This window comes from Asterias rubens, chromosome 8, assembly GCF_902459465.1.
Source record: "Asterias rubens chromosome 8, eAstRub1.3, whole genome shotgun sequence".
NCBI classification, from domain to species: Eukaryota; Metazoa; Echinodermata; class Asteroidea; order Forcipulatida; family Asteriidae; genus Asterias; species Asterias rubens.
The window spans coordinates 18528494-18547419 of NC_047069.1; the positions used below are offsets into that span (position 1 = coordinate 18528494).

Sequence of the window (18926 nt, forward strand, 5' to 3'; positions counted from 1 at the left end):
TACCATTTGTAAGTGTTTAGATACTTTATTGGCGCAGTTTAGATTACTAGACAATGATGTCCCTCCAGGGGAAACTCGTGTGGCCTTATGACAGTATCAAAAACAAACATCGACAAGATGGTACAAAAAGTGAGTCCTGAGATGGTCAGGGTATCTAACTTGGCATTGGGCCCAATTTCATGGATCTGCTTACCGCCAAATTCTGCGCTTTTAAGATCACCATTCTCCAAAATATGGTTACAAGCCAAACTACAATATCACATTTACAGTTTGAGACTGATATCCTGCTCATTTCTGCTTATCAGAAATTAATTACTAAGCAATATTTTCTGCTTAAGCAGCTCTACAAAATTGGCCCAGATTGTACCATACAGTTCCCAGATACTGTCTGGGTTATCAACAGCCATCGTGCATCTGTGTCATGTCAGCTCAGCAGCCAAACTTGGGGATGTGTTGCGTGAGTTCTTGCTGATCCAATGGTAAAATATTGATTTAAATACCAGATGGTTAGTTTCCGACAGTCCAGGGTAGTTCTACACTTTTCATTTGAATCGCTGCACATAGTTGACATTATTACAGCATCAGGAATAAAGACTTGTATAACGTAACCCTGGGATTGATTTCATGGCTCTACTAGCTCTGTAATTCTGTAGGTATGGATCACCATTCTCAGCTTACAGGGTTCCAACAGCAAGCTCAAGGAGCTTTTGGAAACAGTATCCTCAGTGCCAAAGTAGCAGATCAAAGAGCCGGGATTCTTAATATCCACAGAAATTTTTTCACCAGGCATAAACAAAAAATTCTGAATTCAGATAAGAGTCTTGAGTTACTCATCCTCGTTAAGAGCACCTTTTTTTGCTTTCATTGGACGATAACAACCGGCAAGAAATGACAAATCAATGTCAAAGATCCTCTTAAAAAGAAAACCCTGAAAGGTGGTTATGTATCTCACTCTAGTACAGTTCTCACAAATCCCTTGCTGACACAAACCTACCCCATTCATAAAGACGACGAGAGTCAAATTAAACCAGGGAAATTTTTCAAGAAACTGTTCAGCAGGATAAGTAGCCTATTTCTGCTAGCAAGATTGCTTAACTAATGTGTTCAACAAGTTTCATGGAATTAGTCGATGGTATACATTAGAGGTTTAGACCAAGCAATTGCTTAAAATTTGTCTACCATTGATGTTTGACTCCAGTCCTCCCCCAATTCGGGGGGGGGGGGGGGAGGAACAGTAGCCCTCCCTCATCCTAAAGGTGCAGCAGTAGGTTAGGGTGTCATTTACAAGGGATGTGCAAAGGATTGTTTAACACAGCCACCCCCGTAACGGCTCAACATTTCCCCATGGGACCTTGAGAGTGCCCCCCCCCCTCAAGCTGGGTATCAAATACTTCCACGTAGCCCAACCCTAATCCTTAAGGTGCAGCAGTAGGTTAAGGGTGCCATTTACAAGGGATCTATACCTTGGTTAGACATTTGTGCAGGGAATGTTGTTTAACACAGCCACACCCGCAACGGCTCGACATGTCCCCATGGGACCTTGAGAGTGCCACTCCCCTAGCTGGGTATCGAATACTTCCACGGTGTTGAGGTACTGGACTCCGTCGTGACCTCCGATGGCATACATGAGGTCACCAACGACGACGCAGCCGTGGCCTGATCGGCACTGGGCCATTGGCGCTAGGAATGTCCATCTGTGAGGGGAGATAAAGAGAAGAATCACAATAAGTTCACAATAAGTAAAAAAGATTATTGACAATCACAATGGGCCAATTTCATAGAGCTTCCTAAGCAGAAAATATTGCTTATCAATTTTATACTTAGCAGAAATGAGCAGGATACCAGTCACAGATGGTGCATGCATAGAGCAAGGTGCATGTGTCATAGTATTATGGCTTGTATCCCTACTCTTGTAAGCATAGTTTTGTTGTGCTTATTATCTACCGTGTGTGCTTAAGCAGCTCTTATGAAATATGGCCCTGGTTGTGAACTAGTGAAACATCTTAGAATACAAACATATTCGCTGAAACAATGAGGTTACTGTGGCCTTTTCACAAACCCTCCATTATTTCATTAAGACTCCTCTCGGGACCCCCAAATTCTAGAGAAGATGTCTTAACCACTACTAGACAACCGAGCATGCCTGCTGTCCAGAGGCCAGTTACATGCTGAAAATTGTGCATCGTTTTCCATTTTTTTCTCCTGACTCCTTCAACTGTCTCGCTTAAAGACACTGGACGCTACTGGTAATTGTCAAAGACCAGCTTCTCACTTGGTGTATCTCAACATATGCATAACATAACAAACCTGTGAAAATTTGAACTCGATTGGTCATCGAATTTGCCATATAATAATGCCATAAAGAAAAAAAACGAAAAAAAAACGTGTCACACGAAGTTGTGTGCTTTCAGATGCTTGATTTCGAGACCTCAAAATCTAAACCCAAGGTCTCAAAATCAAATTCCTGGAAAATTACTTCATTCTCAAAAACTATGTCACTTCAGAGGGAGCCAATTTTCACAATATTTTATACTATCAAACCTCTCCCCATAACTTGTTACCGAATAAGGTTTTATGGTAATAATTATTTTTAGTATTACCACTAGCGTCTATTATCTTTAAGACAAAATGTTCACAGGTTTATTATTTCATGCGGTTGACCACATAAAACATGAACACTGTCTGAGACTATTTTTGGCAGCTATACAAGTCCTGTATAACACCTTTCAGGGCCAACCCTGCAAAAACTACAACAACATTTGATGAATGCCAGTAAGTTTGTGAGTTAAACAACCACCGGGTACATCTTAAAAGAAAAAATTAATCAACAAATCCTTTCTAAGTTGACGAAACACTCAACTCACATTTTCATGTACTTAATTAAGGACAGTGTTAATTTTCATCGTAGGCCCCATTTCACAAAGCTGCCAAACAGAAAAAAATTCGAGTGGGGCACCAATCGTAGCAATGTAAACTTTACGGAATCTGAGCTGATTACCAGTTTTTTTTGCTGAGCATATTTTGGTGCTTACAGGCTTAATGAAATTGGGCCATGTACACCACTCTCGCGGAGTTCAGGTTTTGCTTAATCAAATTTCGAGCCAAGCTATGATAGTTTGAATGTTTCCCCTGTGGTTTATTACTTGTTACTGAGAATGAGCAATAACTCAAACATGCGATATTGGCAGTGATATCCGATATACGATAGTGAGGGCATACACACTGTATCTGGACAGCATATTGTGAACATACCCGAAGCTGATATCCTATCTAAGACTACCCCATAGATAAAGAGGCATCATGATCTTTCCTGAACAATCATCCCAGGGGATTAAAGACAAGATGCATGGGCTCAATTTTCACATCTTGCATTGTCTTGATACAAAAAGAGACTTCCTCATCTCTGCAGATACTGGCATCATATTTCCAAGGCTCACCCTTGACACTAGCCTGGTGTACATACACATTGGATAGTAAACACCACCTCTCAATTTGCCCTGTAAGCCACTTAAAGACACTGGACACTATTGGTAATTGTCAAAGACGAGTCTTCTCACTTGGTGTATCCCAACAGAATCATAAAGTAACAAACCTGTGAAAATTTGCGCTCAATCGGTCGTCGAAGTTGCGAGATAACCATGAAAGAAAAACACCCTTGTTACACGAAGTTGTGTGTTTTCAGATGCTTGATTTCGAGCCCTCAAATTCTAAATCTGAGGTCTCAAAATTAAATTCGTAAAAAATTACCTCTTTCTCAAAAAGTATGTCAGAGGGAGCCGTTTCTCACAATGTTTTATACTATCAATCTCTCCCCATTACTCGTCACCAAGTAAGGTTTTATGCTAACAATTATTTTTGGTAATTACAAATAGTGTCCACTGCCTTTAAAAACTGAGCAGCCTACTCGTTTAAAATGCTCATATTTCTTCCATCCATGCAATGCCTCAAATCCCATAAAAATAAATAGGTAAAAATGTCTTTCAAAACCCACCTGTCTTCTTCGGGGTAGTATCTTTCCAGTGTGTTTAGGTTAGATTGTCCGTCATAGCCACCCATAGCATACAACCTGCCACCTAAGGCTGCCACGCCCACCCCTCCTCTCCTGGAATGCATGCTATCTACTGGAATCCACTATTGGGTAAAAGAGAGAACAAGTATTTGTATCAAGTAAGTATGTTACCAATCAGTAATGAATACTTGTTCATAATTCCTTTAGTCTCTCACCCAATGCTAGTATTAAAGGAACGTTACAGAATTGGTAAGAAACAAAAATCGTGAAGATGACAGATTTACATAAAACTTAACACGGTCTAATGATGATGCTAGTAGAAACCATCCCTTGAAATATTTCTGTCTTGATTCCTTGATGAGGAATACATAATCTAGTTTTGCGTTTGGAGTTGATCGCTCAGTGAGCGTTTTATTCATTTTTGTTTTAGCATGAATGCTATGCAAAATTTGTAATCGGTTTTTCTCTCGTGACCCAGATGGCCGATCGATCTAGAACTTCTACAGGTTTGTCAGTTTATGTATATGATGGATTACATAAAGTGCTTACACTGACAACAACTCTTTTGTTAGCAAAAACCAATTCTGTAATGTTCCTTTAAAGGGAAGGTATACATGTATGTTTGGTAATCACTCTTATAATTAATGGCAATAAAAGCTATTGGTTAGAAGCCTACAGCAGCTATCGGTAACATACAGCAACTGAGAAACATTTCACTTCAAGGGATTGTGGTCATGTAAAAATAGTTTTTAATGCCCCAAAATTTGAATCTGAGCAGCTTGACTGTCTGTCTGTCAATAACATTTCTCAGATTGTGTATTCAAATTAGGATTATTTTTCAAGCGTGGACATAATCGCTCAGAATTGTCGACGATATCTCGACATCATTTGAAAATAAATTTTCACAGGTTAGTTTTATTGTACATAGCTACATTTTATGGGAATAAACCAATCAAATGGTTTTATAAAACCAAAGATATACTTTCCCTTGAAACATTAATCAAAGTGTAACTAGTGTATAGGAGGGTCTATAAAATTGGGCCCAAGCAGCTTTTAAAGCATTAGCACAACATCGGTAAACAGTTTTGTCCAAGGCCCACACTTTGTGTATCACAACTTATATATAAAATAACAAACATGTGAAAATTTAGACTCAATAGGTCATCGGAGTTGGGAGAAAATAACGGGAAAACCCACCCTTGTTTCAGCACGTTTCCCTGTGTCATGACAAGTGTTTAAAATAAATCTGTTTTTCTCAAAATCGAGAATTGATATGTTTGAATGTTTTCTCAAAAAGTGAAGCATATCATGGAATAATATTTCAAGAGAAGTCTTTCATCATTACCTCCTGTAAACCCTGTAAGTTATTTTTAAATCTGTGAACTTTTAACTTTTGTTCTGTTTAGAAAGTGTCCAATGGCTTTAAGTTGTTATTGTCAGAATCACCACAATCGTAATACAGATTATATCAATGTCGTTACTGTTACCACCAACCCAAGTTGCTGAGTTTCAATTCTCACTCGGTGACCTACCTGGTTTAACCTTGGGTCGTACTTCTCTGTGCTCTTGAGATACGACGTCCCATCACTACCTCCTACTGCGTACAAGTAGTTCCCCATGGCTGCCACGCCTATATGCCGCCTCTTGGTGTCAAGACTACCAACTCTCCCTGGAGGATGGAATGAAAAGTTGACGTCTTTTACAATAGAGCTCACATGAATGCAATAATTAACCCTCCTACTCTTGGTACCATTTTCCATTGACTTGATTAAGCATTTGACACTATTTTGGCACTAACTCACCATGTACATGTTCCCATGTTTGTATTGTGTAAATATCGCACACTGATTTATTTTATCTATCATTCAAAACAACAGTGGATGATATTAAATGGTCAATCAGAAGGAGGGTTGACTGTGTACAGTGCAGATGCGTTTACCACATCATTTCATTTTGTAGGCTAGCATAGTTGATCTATCATTCAAAACCACAGTGGATGATATTGAAATGTCAGACAGTAGGAGGGTTGACTGTGTACTGTGCAGATGCATTCACAACATGACATCATATTATTGCAAGCAGAAATAGTTTATATATCTTTCACAACACAGTGGTTAACAATGAATGGTCAAAAAGAAAGAGGGTTAATTTTGGGAGTCAAATGAACACAAAGGAAATGACTCCCAAAATGGCGAAACTGGTTGACGTGCATTCTGTAGTGGTTTGGTCCGCATTGTGCAAGGGCTCAACACACAACAGTATATTTATAAAGTTTATTCAGTATAAGACAATGTGTATTAAGCCCCGACCCATGATGAGCTGACAATCACAGACGGGGTATTGCAACTTAAAGCCGGCTATGTTCAAACTAACATCAACAACATTAGAAATAGCACTCAGAGAATGCTGTGTGTGTTCATTGTGCAAACCCACTTGGTGGCAATTTGTGCTCGCTGCCATCACAGCTGTATGGCACATGACAGCTTTCTAATTAATTTGACTTCCTTAAATATCGCTATACAGGCATGTCACATGTTATTTCATCTTTTGAAGGGGGCAAGGCCTTTTTCATTTTGCAAAAGGCACTTCCGTTGTAAAATCTTAAAGTCTACGGGACATTTTTTGTACGGGCACCAAGGCCAAAACAATGGCTTCTGTGGTGTTCTGTTTCTAAAACGGCTGTTCACCCATAAGGTGGGCAAATTTTTAAAATCCCTGTTAATTTCATCTACCGACTACTCACACCAGCGATTTGTTCTAGGGTCGTACGTCTCCACCGAGTCCAGCACGGTGGAGCTGTCGTATCCCCCTACGGCATAGAGCTGTCTGTCGAGTGCTATGACTGAATGATAACGTCGGACATGAAGCATGGAGGCCACACGATGCCAGCGCCGTGTGGACGGATCTAAACACTCTACCGTGTTCATGTATTGACTGCCGTCGTAGCCACCTAGGGAGAGGGGAAAATAGGGCAGGGGGTAAGAGGAGGTGGGAAAGCATTAATGAAAAAACATGTAAGGAACAGTAAATGGTGTTTAAAACAAAGTAGAGCAAAGGTCTGGACATGACTAGAATAATCATGAAGAGGATGATTTTTTAAAATAATACCCTGATTCGGAAATGACGGCAAGTGGCATCCCTGATGTAAATAGGTTAAAGTTTCACGGCCCCATTTTCTGGAAAGTTTTTTTTTTTCTTCTTTTAAAGTTTTTGTCATAACTGATTTTGACAGAATTTCTCTGAATTGAAAATGATGGCAAGTTGAATCCCTGATGTAACTGGGTTAAAGAGTTAAAGTTGCACGGCCCTATTTTTTCCAGAAAGATTTTTTTTTCTTTTAATGTTTTTTCTTAATGGATTTTGACAGATAATGCGTTTTTTTCAAAACGAACAACATACAGAATGTTTTGCATTTATGCAAATGCACAAAATAAATGTAACATACAAAATAGTTTGTACATGGCTGTTGGACGTGAGATAGTTTTCCGATCCCGACTGTTTCTGATCCTGAAAACAATAATTTGACTGTTTTACTTGTCTGCCTGCTTATCACTAGTCCATGTTTCAAATGAAATTGGGTTGTTTTTCAATACAGAACAAGTCAGCCAGACCACTTAGTCGGGTCTCAACTATCTTTTGTCGGCCTTGAAAATCGCTCTTTAAGGGGCACAGTAATTTTCCCCTGGAAAGGGCCACTTCTACGAGGAGGCCTGTTGCTTGGTTATTCAAAGGGCAATGGCACCAGGGAATTTTGTCCTCGGCAAAGGGCACCTCTATGAAGCAATGTAAATTAACATGAGAACATTTCAAGAGGCACCAAGGCAATGACCAGGGTCAACGGAAGCGATTGTTGCCTCTTTGAAGTATGAGGATGTAAATTTATACTGAAACTTTGCAAAGGGCACCAAGGCAAAAGCTGGAGGCACCGTGGCGATTAGCTTTTTTGAGATATCATGGCTACTATAGGAGTGCACTGTGTGGTTTGGGTGAATACCAACAGATTTACCAAAACCTTACAGTGTTATTGTAATGTGTCCACTATATCTCAAGAAATACTTGACTGTTTTATTTCACTTGACATTGGAGCATGTTGAGTTTGGACTTCTTTGTCGTATCTTCTGTAGGCGCTTTGTAACCTTAGGGAAAAGGCGCCTCATATAATGCTGATGTATGTATGTATCTCAAAATGGCTTATTGCTGTGGGTGCCGTGGGTTGTTTTGAGGTCTTTATTTGGCCAACGGTCCCACCATCAAGGGGGACGATGCAAGAATTGTAGATCAATCACACGTACCCACTGAATACAGTTTGCCTTCCAGTACGGCCACGCCTACCCCACTCCTAGGTGAATTCATACTGGCCTCGATGCTGACTCTACCATTGCTCAGGTTGTAACGTTCAACGCTACTCAAGGAATGGCCGGTGCTGTCCATCCCTCCTACACAATAAATAGAGCCTGGTGGAACAATGGACACAAAAGATAACATTAGTTTAGTAATTTTACAGGCAGTGGACACTATTGGTAATTGTCCAAGACTAGCCTTCACAGTTGGTGTATCTCAACAAATGCATAAAATAACAAACCTGTGAAAATGTGAGCTCAATCGATCATCGAAGTTGCGAGATAATATTGAAAGAAAAATAACACTTGTCAAACGAAGTTGTGTGCGTTTAGATGGTTGATTTCGAGACCTCAAGTTCTAAATCTGAGGTCTCGAAATCAAAATTCGTGGAAAATTAGTTTTTTCTCGAAAAATATGGCACTTCAGAGGGAGCCGTTTCTCACAATGTTTTAAACCACCAACCTCTCCCCATTACTCGCCACCAAGGAAGGTTTTATGGCAATCATTATTTTGAGTAATTACCAATAGTGTCCACTGCCTTTAAGTTCGTTGCTCGAGTATGGTGCTCTTAAACGTTAGGACATGACACGCCACAAATAGGATTTTGGAGAATAGCAAATTGGAAACTGAGTAACGGGACGATGGTGTTATGATTCAACTCTTAAGGGGGTATTTTAAAAATGTATTAATAAATACCTCAGACAGTTTCGCTGTTTCTATATGTGGAGAGCGCGTCACGTGTGGGTGTTAAAACGGTTGATAATGACCAGCTGGAGCTGTTTATAACCGGTTGTTTTTGGATACGTTTAGATGCATATTATGCACACAAATGCATCCGAAATCTGTCTCAGTCATGAAAATGCAACAAACGTACAGAGCTCAAGGGAGCAGAAAACGGATAAGTTTTCCAAGGTTTTACAGAGTTTCATACTTTATTACGCCTTTTAACCAAAAAGGCATTTATGAATGGGAAAAATTTCCTCAATTCTTATCCTTAAAATAAAAAAAAAGATCAGTTGTTCCATAACTCCATCATCGACTTTTATTTAATCAAGTTTTTACTTAACATTTTATTCATCATAGCAACAAGTTTGTTTTTCAAGATGAATAATTTTTTCAGCTGTTTACATACATTCTAATGCATCTGTTCTCTTTTACACATTTTCTCCACTTTCATCCTGATCCTAAAATCACAATTTAAAATTACCTTTCCTGTCCAAGAATATTTTTGGTCAAAAATAAAAGAGGAACTTATTTTTGGAGGCTGCATATCCGGTCAGATCATGCATGAGTAATTGCAGCCGGTAAATGATACTACAAACAACCATGGCAACGATTACGATCTAAATGAACTGCAGGCCGTACAATCTTTATACTCTAACGAGTTCCTAACCCAACATAATCCTAAAGACAAACAGGAATTATTTGCCAATATATGACGTATATGCAGGAGAAACATAATCCTCATATATGGCTTATGGAAGTCTCAAGAGACTGTCCTTTTAGTTATTTTGACTGATTATGAAAGACTACTGAAACGATATCCAAACAAATTGTGCATCTAAAGAAAGTATTATGAAAAGCTTGGGATGTCGATAACAAAAGCAGAAAAGTCTCAAACTCAGGATAAAAATCATCTGAACTCCAAGGGTGTTACAGCGTGTGTAATAGGCGAGCAATCTAGTGCACCAGACTAAAGTTATAGTGTTGTCATGAGTGTGGGTTCAGGTCCGGAGCCCAATTTCATGCTCTGCTTACCGCCAAATATCTGCGATCACCTTTCTCCGCTTACTGTGTGCAAGCGGCGATTTTTCTGTGCTAGCTTTGTAAGCGAAGAATGTTTAGTGACGTGGAGTAAGCATGCGAACAAGCAAACATTCCCTGCTAAGCCATGAAATCGTTTGATGTTAAGCCTAATTCCCTGCTTCCGTAAGCCCCGATGCTTTGTTTACGGTATAAGAAGAGTCATAATATTGGGCCCCGGGCCCAATTTCACAGAGCTGCTTAAAAGCACAAAATTCTGCTTAAAGGCAGTGGACACTATTGGTATATACTCAAAATAATGATTAGTATAAAACCTTAGTTGGTGAAGAGTAATGGGGAGAGGTTGATGGTTTTCGAGAAAGAAGTAATTTTCCATGAATTTGATTTCAAGACCTCAGATTTAGAATTTGAGGTTTCAAAATCATCCATCTACATGTACATTTAAACGTACACAACTTTGTGTGACAAGGGTGTTTTTTCTTTCATTATTATCTCGCAACTTCGACAATGAATTGAGCTCAAATTTTCACAAGTTTGTTACTCTATGCATATGTTGAGATACACCAAGTGAGAAGACTGGTCTTTGACAATTACCAATAGTGTCCAGTGTCTTTAAGCAAATTAATCCATGCATAGTAAAATCAGAGTACCGGTTAAGACTCCACTCAATTTCTATGCTAAGTAAACAGCGACTAAATACCAGTCACAAGCACTGTGCACGTGTATATGGCATGAAATTTTTGCCAGTAACATGTGTAAAATAAGCAAGCTATTTTCGTGCTCACAAATTTTTATGCTGATCAAGACACTTAATAACCACAAATGCTTCTCCCTTTTGATGAGATTGTAGGCCAGTGTGTTTTGTAATGCACCGTATGCCCAGGTGTTTCTGTCATGGTTGGCTGCAGACTGAGCCAGATCTAACGAGGTGCTAAACATATATACAAATGGGGTCTCATCCTACAGCTGATTGGCAACAGCTGAAACACATGTGTTCAAGTTCACACTACTGCTTCTTAACCAACTCCCAAAGCCCCATCCTTTAAAAGCTTTTCACTTTTACATTTGTATCAAGTCCAAATATTGACAAATCACCTCACAGGCTATACCCTCTCAAGGCCTCGCCACATCTTAACTCACCCACAGTGGAACGACGAGGTTTGATCCTCTCCTGCTGCATCCGGGTCCTCCGATCAGGCAACATGTGGTAATTCTTGGCCTCATCCAGAAGATCCCTACACTTAATGTCTTGCTTAATGAGGTCTTCAGCCTCTACAATGTCCACTAGGAATCGCGGGGAGAGTAACGGCATTCGTATCGCCTGCAGCAACTCGGCGATATCGTTCTTGCGTTCCTCTTTGTCGTGGTACACCCATCTCATGATGGCGTTGTAGACTTCTTCCTCGCTGCTGACGTTGAGATCTTCGCACTGGAGGAGCTCGGCCAGCTGGGGTTTGGGGAGCTGGAGGAATTCCTCCTCGTTGGCGACCTCGGTGAAGTGCCGCTCGGCGAACTTCCCCGATGCTTCGACGAGGTCGGTGCAAGTATGGGCATCGGCAAAGTTGCGAATTCCTGAAAGGTAAAATGGACTACATCATTTTGTTGATTGCAAAGTCTTTTTTTTCCCCTGCTGAATCAATAGAAAATTAAACAAGAAATAAATTGTAATACATCTCCTTTAAAACTTATTTTCTCAACATCTTTTGACTTCTGCATTGTCCATTTTCAGCCACAACCCCACTCAATCCGACCCTAACCACAAGGGGGGAAGGACCCCAAACCAACATCAAACTTATAGTGTAAAAAAAAAATAATAAAAAAGTAGATAAGTTCAACTTTGTAAAGCAAAGTAAGATACATAAATAAGGGGTTTTGCAGAAAAAATGGGTAAGGCAGAACATACCTGTACCTTCAAATCTTGCAAACTTGAAACTTAAAACCCCCCCAACCCCCCCCTAGAGAATTGAGACTAGTTGGCTGATCAGCCAAGTACTGTTATTGCATGCCTAAGGTTTTATTGCATGCCGCAAGTACATTACAGTTTTGTAGCACTTTAAGGCCTCAGCCGTCGATTTCACAAAAATCTTCCTAACTTAAGACTAATCTTAGGACTTAGGACGAGTCCCAACCCTGCACTGTAGCATGTGGACCTTAAGATTAATCCAAAGTTAAGACGAGTTCTCGTCCTAACTCGAGATAAGACGTGTCCTAACTCTTTGTGAAATCGACCCCTGGAAATAAATGTATATCGGAAAAAAAACCCAAAACAAAACCAGCTAAACAACATCGCCCACTTTTGAAAACCCGTCCTTACCTCTTTCCTCCCCATCAAAATAAAAAAAAGAAAAAATTGGCACTTCAAACATATATTTTTTCTTATTAATCGGAGTTACGCCTTACCGAGACAGTTGGCCGGATGAAGTTGTCTCTTCAGGAACTCAGAGCATGCTGTTTGCACATCGGTCAGCTGAAGCATGGCCGCTGTATCAAGAAGGGACTGAACTGTGTCGATGTGGATTTCTAAAATACCTGGATACAATAATAACAAGAAGGAGTGTGAATAGATGAGGAATGATGTGGAAGACGTTTTGATAGAGGGAGATTAAGAGGATATGAAGGAAGGAGGAGAGGAAAGAATTAAGATGACAATTTGAGATGGAAAGGGAAACTGACTGGATACACTTCAAAATAATTAAAACAAAATCAAAATTTACTTGAGCGGAACCAGGTTGATGTGGTAAAAAAAATCAACAAGGAGATGTGAACGGATGAGGATGATGCGGAAGACGTCTTGATCGAGGTATGGAGAGGGTAAAAAGCAAGGAGGAGAGGAAGGGATTAGGATGCTATTCGAGATGGAAAGGGAAACTGACTGGATAAAATAGATGTTAAATTTGCGTCAGGGATTGAGAATATTCATTTTGGTTTTACCCATCCACACCGATGTGTGTTAGCACTGTATACTCAGTACTTTTCTAAGTTATGTGAAAAAAATCACAGGCATACATTGGGATTCGAACCCACAACTTTTCTGTTATAAACCAACTAGACCACCGATATTTTTATTTAAATGTTTTTATCTGAAGCGTACGTTGTATGGAAGGGAATACAAGAGTGGTGACTCAGTCTTTAAGAAGCTGTTTAAACCTTGCAGGGTTTTGGCCATGTAATAAATGACCTCACTTTTGGCTGGACGACCCTGCCATTCTTAAACAACTATCTAAGACCTTGTTTAAACAATTTTTCCCCTTATAAACAATTAAGAAATACATGTACATGCATGAACACTGTACTTTATGTAATTTGCAAAAAAAAGTTAATGGCCTGACGTTTTGACCCTCTGCAAAGAGATTACGACATTGAGCAGCAGCCTTTAACATTGAAACACAGAAGCTTGTGTGTACAGGGTGTATGTAGGCATCTCTTCATAGAACATGTAATTGTGTACTGTCATGTACAACATGTACAATGTACATTAGATGCAACCACATGTCAGAGTTCTTTCCAGGTTATTTCAAAACTGTGGGGACGTTCTGGACACGAATTGTGAAAGTTTGGTCTAAGCATGTCTGAAATTGTTTCTCGGCATGTTTTACCCAGTGTTTATCTTTGTTTAAATAGTCTACTATGCAATAGGAGCATTCGAAAGAGTTTCATAATTTTTGTGTGTGAATTTGATCTGTAGTAAAAAAGAAAAGAAAAAAGTATTATTAATTTGTGTGCACATCGGCTGCAATTCAGGCGTATCAGCACACAATTTGTGTACTACATGTGTATCAGCCTAAAACGCTACCTTGATGGGTAGAACCGTGTATAAGAAGACAACACCCAAAGATAAAAAAAGTATTTCTTTAATGTATCACAAACATAGAGTAAACTTTATAACCGAACAGCTTCAGGCCTCTGATGAGGTACCATGACTAATCATCAAAATGAGTAAGTTCCTGTAAAGACTGAAATATATTTTTAATATCAATATGACCACAGAGTTGAAATTGAACACCGGCGTGTAAAAATAACATACTCTTCTTCTTTCATCATTCCATAGTCATCATCAAACAGGGGCTTAAATTTAGCCCCCAGGTGGAATTCCTATCGTCTTGAGGGATAGCGTACATAATTGTGGATTTTCTCACGCTGAGCTGGCAAGACACAAGATGCCGTAAGGTGTGCAATTATAAAGCCTTAACTATGATTAAATACGCAGCATGCATGAAGGATCGCATCGTTCGAGAGCCGAAATGCTGAGTGCTGTATTGATTTTTGACATTAAAAATGTACGGGGAACGTTATTTTAAAGCAAGGGGGGGGTGTTGTAAGTTGTTGATGAGGGGGTGAAATGGATTCCTTCCTTGAATACAAAAAGGGTGTCATGGGGCTATTGCTCGATGTTGAAAGGGAAGGGGAGGGGTGGCAGGAGGGGGTAAGGAGGGACTTGATGCGCTAGTGGGAGGGTGTACAGTTTAGGGAAGTACATGAATGGTTCATTCAATGTACATACATGTACATGTATCAGGAGTCATTTGAATAAATCCATTTTAATGACATTAGTCTGTAAAACAGTGATGAACAGTTTTTTTTCCCTTGCCTTTTTTCCCTTCCCATATTGTTTGTTTTTTACCATTACATTGAAGTATCTGTGTCACATGGGATAATAATAGTGGCTTCAAACATAGCGTGCATATCCGTCACTCAGTGATGCTCAGGGCGCTTTAACATATTTACAGTATTTTCTTGCAAGTTATGTGCAATGTTTGAATTATGACACCTTAGTACTCCTTATACATACATAGTACATGTAGCACCATTGGTTTACAAGGTGCTGTGGCGCAATATGCTGCCAATCAAAGTATAAGCCTTTGTATACTTGGTACTTTTCCCAAGTCCTCTGACAAAATCTGCAGGCAATAGGTAGGATTCTTGGATGAATAATCGGGAATCAGATTAAAAAAAGGAAGAATAGCCTATCATGTCCTAATGAGAATCTGTGGTGATATGACTGCTGAATGTGCTGATGATTGACTGCTGTGAAACATAACCCTCAATTTTATCTCTCCCTCTCTCTTAACACTTGAAACTAATACAGGTGTTCAGGGCTTGAATTTACTCAAAATGTTTACTGGCCAATAGTTGTTTTAACAAGACCAGAGCAGTTTTTATTTGAACATGCACTGTGACAATATAAGTTATCACACATGCACGAGTGGAATACGGAAAAATATAGCGCTTCTGCGTTCCAGAAGCGACGCAGACGCGCGTGTGATAACGTATTTATCTTCAAGCAAACTTGGCGCGTGACATAAGACACAAGATGCAGGTAGTGATATTAGATGTGCAATATAGGTTTTTATCACCACTCCATTCTGATTGGAGGATTAGCGCGTACTGCGTACTTGAAGATAAATACATTTATAAAGGCATCAGAGAAGATTTATCACATTTGTCTTTATGAGATACATGATGTATAATTCATTACTCAAAAGAACTGAAAAAGTTTTTATCATACTCAAAGTTAACCTCTGAACAAACTATGTTTTTGTTGAAGGGGACTTTACAAAGTGTGGTTTTATCATTATGGGCCAGTAATCATGGAGCAACAAGCCCTTTAGCCTTGTGGATTCCCCCCCCCCCCCCACAAATTCGAGCCCTGAACACCTGTATTAGTTTCAAGTGTTCGGAGAGAGGGAGAGATAAAATGGAGGGTTATGTTTCAGAGCAGTCAACCATCAGCACATTCAGCAGTCATATCACCACAGTTTCTCTTTAGGGCGTGATATTCTTTCTCTTTTTAATCTGATTCCCGATTATTCGTCCAAGAATCCTATGTGTTGCCTGCGGATTTTGTAACTCAATTGAAAAACACAAGACTGCTGGACTTGCCCAGTCCAAAGTTTACAGGCATGACACTAAAACTACTGTTGCCAGACAACCAGTAGCCAATGTAAAATTTGATCCCTGTGTTCTGGTAGCGTTCAAGAGACTCAAATTCCTCCTCCTCCTTTACCCTCCACCTCATCATTGTAGCTAAGGTCACTTTAAGCTGTGCAAGCTTAGAGTGACAGGTGGAGTATTAGTCATGTGAACCAGCAGAGATGAAACGAAGACGAGAACCAAAGATGATCATTGGTAATGATTATTGATTCTCATGAAGCTCTTGTCTGAAGTTTTTTTCGTTCATCCGCAAATTAAGCCTATGAGCACCTGGGTACGATGGACACCTGCTTTATGGATGGGAGGAGGGCTGTGGGTACGACAGCACAATGAGTGATCGGCAGAGCTTGGTTTATTAGAAATTCAAATCGAATTGAGTATAATCTCATCACATATGCCAGACTATAATTCTGTGAATTGGTTTTAAACATTGGTAAGAAAAAAAACTTAAATTTAAAACATTAAAAATTTACCTTTTTGGGGGGATTATAAGATCAACAAAATCAGCCAAATGATTTGACTGGTTTTACTGATACTTTTAAGTCACACTTTTCCAGTAAAACTGTACGGAATGAGTTTGGTTAAAAAGAAAAAAATGTACACAGCGCATTATTGTAAGAAGGCTAAAGCATCGGTCTGCTTTTTTTTTTGGCAAGTCGCCACACACATCCTGATGGCCACTTCAAGGTGTGGGCTACAATTATTTTATTCCAGAGGCCGTTGCCACCTACTCCTAGCGCTGAAACAAGGTTACCCCCCTTTACAGTGCTGCAGAGTATGGGTTCAAGTGCTAACTTGACACTTTGTGGCGTATTGTGGCTGAGTGGTCAACTGCACCAGACTCAATCAAGCTCTGGTGTTTCAGATCAGCAGAGTTTGGGCACGGGTCCAGGTCTTGCCACTTGAGTCCTTTTAAAGCACAATATTTTAACCAATATTCATAAATACCTCAGACAGTTTCACTATTCCTATTGGTGGAGAGCGCGTCCTGTGGGGGTGGTTAAACCTTTGATAATGACCAGTGTTTATAACCGGTGGTGAGCGGAGACTCCGCGCTAGTCTTGATGTAAGACGTTTCTTGTTACGGGCGATGCAGGCGCTGTCGGTGAGTTGGCCGCGCTGTGTGTGAAAGGAAAACCAGCGAATATGCACCAAGACTATAACGCATGCACACGAACGGAACCGGAAAACACACACGTACGGACGTCGTACATGTACATGTAAAATGTATACTGAACATACCATGGAGGTGGAAACATACAGAGCTCAAGCACCCAGAAACGGATAAGTTTGACAGAGTTTCTTACTTTATTACGCCTTTTACCCAAAAAGGTATTTATGAATGAGAACAAAAGGGTAGCTACTAGTTCTTTCTAATAGCTATGAATTGCGTTCCACGTAATTTAAATTTGCTTACAGGAGCTTGCGCGCCCAACATGCGAAGCCAGCCGATCTTAAACAGCTTCAGATGTGTCTTTATGCTTGACACGCTCTCCACCAATATGAGTAGCAAAACTGTCTGGGGTATTTATGAATGAATTATCATTAAAATGTCTGCTAAGAACAAATTACCTGTGTAAGCGTATTCCACAAGCATCTCCACTGATCTGGCATCCACTTGTTTCATGACCACCTCTGACTGGCTAGCCTCCAGCATGTCCCCGGTAAACATCGCGTAGAAGTAACGGCTGAACGCCGCTAGGACGACGCGATGACCCACAATGACCTGACCCCCGACCTGAAGCCTGATGTCGCAGAGCTTATGGGCCTGCCGAAGCTCCTGCATGAGGCGTAAGGCTTGGGTGCTGTAATGCTCGTGGGCACGGTGGACGATGAAGTCGGCATTACAGCTGGTGTCCAGCTCATCAAAATCCATCATTTTGACTCCGGAATTATTTGGGTTGTATCACCTTGGATGAGACTGTCGTTGACCCCGTCGTGTCATGACACTTGTTCTGCTGATTCACGCATGACGTTTGGAACATTTAATTAATGATGTCTGGACGATACTCAATTCAATTTTCCCGGAACACACGATCATAACTTCATCTTTGAAAGAAACATAAATAAAAATTTGTTTAAAAAAAAATTAATAATATAACATGATATGAAGGACAATGGTAACAATTTGTCCTATCAAAGCAGAAATGTGGTACCAGCAGAAAGTATATTTACTCTATACTGAAATGGCCTTAAGAGGCAGACGGAAGATAAAAAGAAAGTCTTTGTAATGTACTGTAAATAAAGAATTGTAGGCTTCAAACCCCTGGGAAAGATTGTTGTCTGCAAACACTAGATCTTTACATGCAGACTGAAGTTCATAACCAAACAGTACTGAGAATAAAGAATTGCAAGCTACTTCAAGAAAGATTTTTAAAGACAACGATATAGAATTGGCAATTATCAAACATAGATTTGACTAGTTCCAATCAGAACCCGTTCCCACTGGACCCTGCATTGATCTCGCAATTCAAGAATAGGGGGATCACCCCGAAAGGGTGATCAAAGGGCGATCAATGAGAAACAGGCTCCAGTGGGAACGCGAGGGCGATCAGGATCTGACCGTGCAATTTTGATCCTCCTCAGGAGTAGGATTAAAGCGGGATCTGAATCGCCCTTTTGGATTAATGGGTGATCAAAACTCTAGTGGGAACGCAAAGGGCGATCAGACCCCGCAATTTGCTAGCAAAAGTGTTCTTTTGAACCCACTTTCGTTCCCCAAAAGGGGGATCAATGTGCGATCATACTGAAGTGGGAACGCGACCACGATTTCACGACTGCAACCAATCTTGTTGCGGGATTCATGACTTTAGAATTCGATGAAGTTTTCACAGGGTTTTATAGGTTGTAACATAAGGTAGTATGGTGAGTTTTTTTTTAA

General features: G+C 40.1%; 1 protein-coding gene across 2 annotated transcripts in view; it reads right to left on the reverse strand.

Moving 5' to 3' along the window:
- LOC117293944 (kelch-like protein diablo) overlaps window positions 1–18926 on the reverse strand; it is a 32534-nt gene continuing 13608 nt past the window's right edge. For both annotated transcript variants that reach the window (XM_033776443.1, XM_033776444.1), the window contains exons 2-9: window positions 17618–18094; window positions 12515–12643; window positions 11255–11686; window positions 8302–8463; window positions 6753–6959; window positions 5542–5678; window positions 3992–4131; window positions 1–1694 (exon numbers count right to left, since the gene is read on the reverse strand). In XM_033776443.1, coding sequence (XP_033632334.1) covers window positions 1469–1694; window positions 3992–4131; window positions 5542–5678; window positions 6753–6959; window positions 8302–8463; window positions 11255–11686; window positions 12515–12643; window positions 17618–17924 — 1740 coding nt within the window. In that variant the 5' untranslated portion in view covers window positions 17925–18094 and the 3' untranslated portion in view covers window positions 1–1468. The remainder of the gene's footprint in view (window positions 1695–3991; window positions 4132–5541; window positions 5679–6752; window positions 6960–8301; window positions 8464–11254; window positions 11687–12514; window positions 12644–17617; window positions 18095–18926) is intronic.